Below are 5,497 nucleotides of genomic sequence, written 5' to 3'. Positions count from 1 at the left end.
TACAAACATTGGATTCACATTAAAATAGAAAAAATAAATATAATTTTATTTTAAATGAAAATTTATCATTTTGCTTTTCTCAGTTAAAAACTCCTTTTAAAAATATTGCTTCTTTGAATGTGATTATGAGAAGAGGCAAGATAATCAACGGTGATGAGGCCACCAGCATAAAGAAAAAAAAAGTAAACTTTAGTTAATAAGAATAATAATAATAATAATAATAATAATATATAAAAAGGAATCTTGAATTGTTTTTTGAAAAATTCACATATTTGTGTTTCTTTTTTTAGTTTTATGTATTTCCAAAATTACATTATTATGTTTTCTTAATTTTTTTAAATTTCTACGATATTTTTAATTTTTTTGAGAATTTTCTATTATTTTCATTTTTGAATATATTTTACATAATAAATCTTGTGTGATGTGACGTTTTCACAATGCGCCACGTTAACTTTTTTTGGTAACCAAAGAAAGAGTTGGATTAACTAGTATAATAATTTGCAACTTTAGGACCAAACTGAATAAATTGTTGTCTATGAACCTACGTATAGGCGGGGAGTCAGGTCAAGGCCTAAGTTCTTTTTGCATTATTGCGTGGTGTCACTTATCAAACATTTCTCGTTTAAATAAAATATTTTTTATTTTGACACATGTCATAATAACGTGATGTAACATTAGTAGACAAAATGAAACATCAAGTAGACATTTCTAAACCGAAAGGACTAGACTGAAAATTGGGATAAACTTGAGATTATTCATGTAATAAAATTTGGACATGTGGGAGATATTTAGATGCCAATATCAAGCCTTTCCTTATCTAAGCTCATCTTCAACCCAACTTAGTACGCAACTATTGTTATGGAGGACCTTTCAATGTGATTTCTTCCAACTGATATCTCTCTGCTAGCGTAGACCATGTTCAGTATCCGAAAACTGGCATGCAATGGAACTAAATATAAAAAACTATGGAGCAACTTAAGCACACACACTTTCCAGCCTCTTTTGATTTTAGGGCTAAAACAGCCATTTTGGCTGTTGATACATTTTACAATACCTGGCATGATGTACCAAAACATCATACCTACAATGCTTACTTAAGCAAGCATACACACTTACACTCTTTTTCTTTCTTTCTTTTTTTTTTTTTGAGTTTTAAAACTAAAATGGCCATTTTGGCTATTCATACATTTTAGTACCAAAATAAGCCATTTGAGCTAAGCCTTGGCATTTCTTTTACATTAAAAAAAATGCCGGTTAGGGTTCTTTGTTCGGTGTTTTATATAATAACAAAAGAAGGGAAAGATGGAACTACAGGATGCACAACTGTTAGTGAAAGCCAGCAGTTACAGTCTTGGCAGCAGGGACATCAGGGGGTAGAGATGGGAGCAAGGTTAGGGCAAATGTTCCACTTGCAGCTGCTGCTATTGCTCCTAGTACAAATGCTGGAAGGTTTCCACCACCAAATATTGCATCAAATGGTCCACTCCCCAGTGACACCAATATCTGTAACGTCGAAATCATTCCCAAAGTTGCAATGAATCTTGTCTTACTCAAATTCTTCAAGTACCGAGTGTTATACATATTTATTTCAATATTTCCATGTACTTGAAGAATTCTTGGTATGGTATAACCATAGAAACAATTGAGTAACAGCTAAAGTACACAGTGATGGAAAATATTACCTGTGGTATTACTATAGCAAGATTCAGCACTCCCAAAGAAAGTCCTGTTTCAGAGTAAATGAGAATCATTTTTAGTTTGAAAGGAGGATTGGGTTATACCATGTTATTTTCAGCCTGCCTGGAAAAAGGATTATAGCAAAAATTTACCTTGGCCTGCACCAGAGGAACTAGAGAATATAGATGCCATTGCAAAAGGGATGCTGTAAGTTATCTGCAAAAGTAAAATAGGAAATTATTACCCTTGAGCTTGTCAAAGCATTCATTCATCTAACAAAAAACTTTCCCTAATGGAAGCCTATTATTCCACAATGAATTCCGAATGAACTGAAAACATTTTAATTTTAATATCTTTATTTTTACATTAAATTAATGTTTAAAAAAATCATCAAACTGGCTAGTTCAACTGAGTGAACAAGAACAGTATCCACTGGTCAGTTACTTTCAACAAGAGGAAAAAACAAGTGATGTACAGAAGAAGACAGAAATTGGCAAGGAAAATGAAATCCCATATATTAAAATGCAATAAATAGGCGCCATTGAAAGTATAAAAAAGATGGTATGCCTATATACTCCCGAACAGTTTTTTTGGTCCATATATTGAGAGGTATTTACGATAAATGGAAGAACAAACAAAAAGAACTAGTTCCAGTTCCTTCAAAAGGAATAAAGAAACAAAAAAGAACTAGAAATATTGTATTTTTATGGATAAAATGAAAAAGGCCCAAAAGTTTGATGAGCAATGCTAGGGGGGAAAGTCATCTTCGGGTTCTTCGTTTGGATGCGTTGGCGGTGGGCTGTGGGGCAACTCTACTGTGCCATAGCTGCATTTTTTGACTGGATCACTAAGAATCTAGTCACATAACGATAGCACGGCACAGTAGCATCACGCATTCAAATCAAGTGTTACCATGCCGCGTTCTAACTACTAATAGCAAGTTTATCACTTTGATGGGGACTTAGGATGGGTTTGGATGCGCGATTGGGTGTGGTGCAGTGCTTTTAACTTACTTTTTGTCTCACGCTACAATATCGCTACATTATTTAATCTCACCGTCACCGCTATTTTTATACTAACTGCAGGTAAACGCTACTCACATCCAAATTCACCCTTATAACAGGAGATAATCAGCAAAAGAAGTATTTGAAGTTTAGAAACAGAAGCTCTCTTCAGCATTTAATCGAACAGAAGGTTCGCAAACTCCCGTAAAACCTAAGAGATGCTTCCACGGACCACGATGATTTCAAATTTCAAAGTGGGTTAATTAATATTTGTAACTGAAACAAGGGGTAAGTGGAGAGAAGAATGAACTCACAGCCAAGGGTACCCCCAGAACTGCGAATAGAGATAATGCACCGGCCTTGACACCTGCTGGTGGCGGCAAAGGGACTGTGACACCGTCCACGGTGATGAACCGTCGGCTTGACTCAGCCAATTTGGTCACCAAAACTGTCATTGCTAAACAAACTGCAAGCAGGAAATTGACAATCCCCCAAAGCCTATTGACCCCTCCAACTCCACGCGCCAAGAGCTCCACACCAAGGGACGTGAAACCCAACACCACAGAGTTCAACATGAGCCCCAACGCGCCTGCATGTACCCCATTATTGTACAGCTTCAATACGAGGATGTTTCCCTGTGAATCCCCACCGTACACCTCTCTGCCCATCCAATCAGTGTCGAACAACAGGAAAGGGAACCATGCAATCCAATTGAGACACGTCACCGCGAGGAGAATCCACATAGGTCTTTTCAAGTCTTTAAGTGCACCGAATATTTCCCCAAAGAAGGGAACCGGGGCCGTCTCTGCTGCCGCTGCTTCCTCATCGTCAATCTCACCGCCACCTAGGTTACCGGCATTTCCAGGTTCCGGCGACCAGGGCTTTTCATGCACGTTTGTGAGAGCGATGGTTGTGAGCGTCAGCAAAAGCAGAATTGAGAAAAAGAAACAGCTTTTGAGATTCGCACAGTAAACATCACAAGCTTTCGTGGTGGTGAAAGGGAAGATGTTATGGAGGTGGGTGTAGGAACCGGCCGCGAAACCGAGCACGTTCCCCACCGCCATGAAAAACGAAAAGAAGGCGTTCGCCGTCCGCGTTTTCTTCTGGCTGTTCCCGGAGATATCAGCCAGTAACGCTCTGCATGGACCTTGTAACATGTTGTTAGCCACATCTAGGATCCAAAACCCTATCACAAACACCACAATGGCCCGCGGCTTCGTCTCAGTAGCCAGGTTGTCCCCAAAGAGATAACCTAAGTCAGCCGCGAAGCCTATAAGGACCACCGCAGTAGCCACCAGAACTGCTCCCGCAGCTATAAAAGGGCGGCGACGGCCGAAACGGGAGGTGCAACGGTCACTGTGGTAACCAACGATGGGTTGAACTAGCATCCCAGAGATGGGTCCACAGAGCCAAATAAGAGAAGCCCATTTGTGAGGGATACCGAGGAGTTGAACGTATGGCGTAAGGAGGGATAACTGCAAGGCCCACCCGAATTGGATACCGGCGGCAATGGAAGCCACAAAGATGATACTTTTTATAGAGAAAGGACGTGGAGGAGGTTGATTCTGAAGCTGAAAAGAAGATTTCTTGCTAGGCTCACCACTCTCCATAGCTTGTTTTTTAGCAGTTGATTCTGAAACTGGGATGTTTGGGTGATGGAAACAACAAGTGAAATGCATGGGGAATTTATAATAAATTGAAGATAAAACATAAGGCTTAATCCATTAATAATGAAACTGGAGTATGATAGTCAACGTGTAAAACTGCCTTAAATTCTGTTTTCCATCTTTAGGACAGGAAATTGAATTCCTTTTGTCTTTTACTCTCCCGTATTTATTAAGCCACGTAATACATGAAAGCTGTACTTATCTTCATTTTTAATTTTTTACTATATAACTGCAATGGCTTTCAAAAGTTGCTGAAATTTACTCTACTTACAAATCTTTTACTTCCCACCATTTTTATTATACCTTATAACGTAACCCATTTTTATATAACATTTCTTCCATCTGCATCCAACAATCTCCTCCTCAAATCTCTCTTTTATCTTAATAATGCATTGTTTGCAGAGGACGAGATTGGAGTGCGTTGAAACGCATTATCCTCCTATTTAAATGTTGAAAATAAATTTAAATAGTTTTAAATATTATAACAAAAAGAATAAATATGATATAAAAACCTTAAATGATTGTTTTGATTAATGAGTTGGCTGACAAATGATTGTTTGTAAATTTAAATCTTAATATATTTAATTGTGATTGGTGGATTTTTAATCCTTTTATATGTAAATTTTTGTTTAATTATATTTTGATTTTTAATTTTACTATACTATATTTTATATTTACACACTCTCGAAAACATAATACATGGGCACTGAATAATGTATGATAATTAAATTTTTATATATGAAAATAATAATGCCCAATTTCCGTAGCAACTAAATGAAAACAATAATGAATTTTAAAATCATATAAAAAAATTATTCCTCATGAGGTTTTTGACTTTTAGTTATATATATTTAATTTGACTTCATTTTATATTTGATTTAATTCTTTTTTTTGTGAAATACAATAACAAGGTAAATTTCGAACAACAAACGCGATTAATACAACTCGAGTTCAGGCCACACCTGAAACTGTGATTGTATAAGTATATTTTTAGTTAGTATTGTGCTTTTAATGTTTGATTGGAATTCATTCACATATGCACAATTATGATTGTGGTGATATTTATACTCATAGTTTTTTCAAAAAATTTCACAAGAATTTAATTTGACGCGTAATGTAATGAATTTTTTTGATTTAATGTAATTATGC

General features: G+C 36.4%; 1 protein-coding gene across 1 annotated transcript; it reads right to left on the bottom strand.

The window, feature by feature from the left end:
• Window positions 1–975: 975 nt before the first annotated feature.
• LOC107914047 (sucrose transport protein SUC8) lies at window positions 976–4,491 on the bottom strand. Its single transcript, XM_016842765.2, has 4 exons — window positions 2,996–4,491; window positions 1,830–1,893; window positions 1,683–1,726; window positions 976–1,503 (listed from the first exon to the last, which is right to left on the bottom strand). Exons 1-4 carry the CDS (start codon window positions 4,358–4,360, stop codon window positions 1,327–1,329), a joined length of 1,650 nt encoding a protein of 549 aa, XP_016698254.2. The 5' UTR covers window positions 4,361–4,491; the 3' UTR covers window positions 976–1,326.
• Between the last annotated feature and the right edge of the window lie 1,006 nt (window positions 4,492–5,497).

This window comes from Gossypium hirsutum, chromosome D05 (genome assembly GCF_007990345.1).
Source record: "Gossypium hirsutum isolate 1008001.06 chromosome D05, Gossypium_hirsutum_v2.1, whole genome shotgun sequence".
NCBI classification, from domain to species: domain Eukaryota; kingdom Viridiplantae; phylum Streptophyta; class Magnoliopsida; order Malvales; family Malvaceae; genus Gossypium; species Gossypium hirsutum.
The sequence above is the reverse complement of the archived record's forward strand: the minus strand, read 5'-3'. Positions and strand labels throughout refer to the sequence as shown.

Bases quoted from the DNA above. Each gene is read 5' to 3' on its own strand.
- LOC107914047 (XM_016842765.2), bottom strand. From the start codon at position 4,360: ATGCATTTCACTTGTTGTTTCCATCACCCAAACATCCCAGTTTCAGAA. The intron at 1,894-2,995 runs GTGAGTTCATTC...TTACTTTTGCAG, and splicing joins TTCTGGGGGTACCCTTGGCT to ATAACTTACAGCATCCCTTT. The intron at 1,727-1,829 runs GTAAATTTTTGC...ACTCTGAAACAG, and splicing joins TTCCTCTGGTGCAGGCCAAG to GACTTTCTTTGGGAGTGCTG.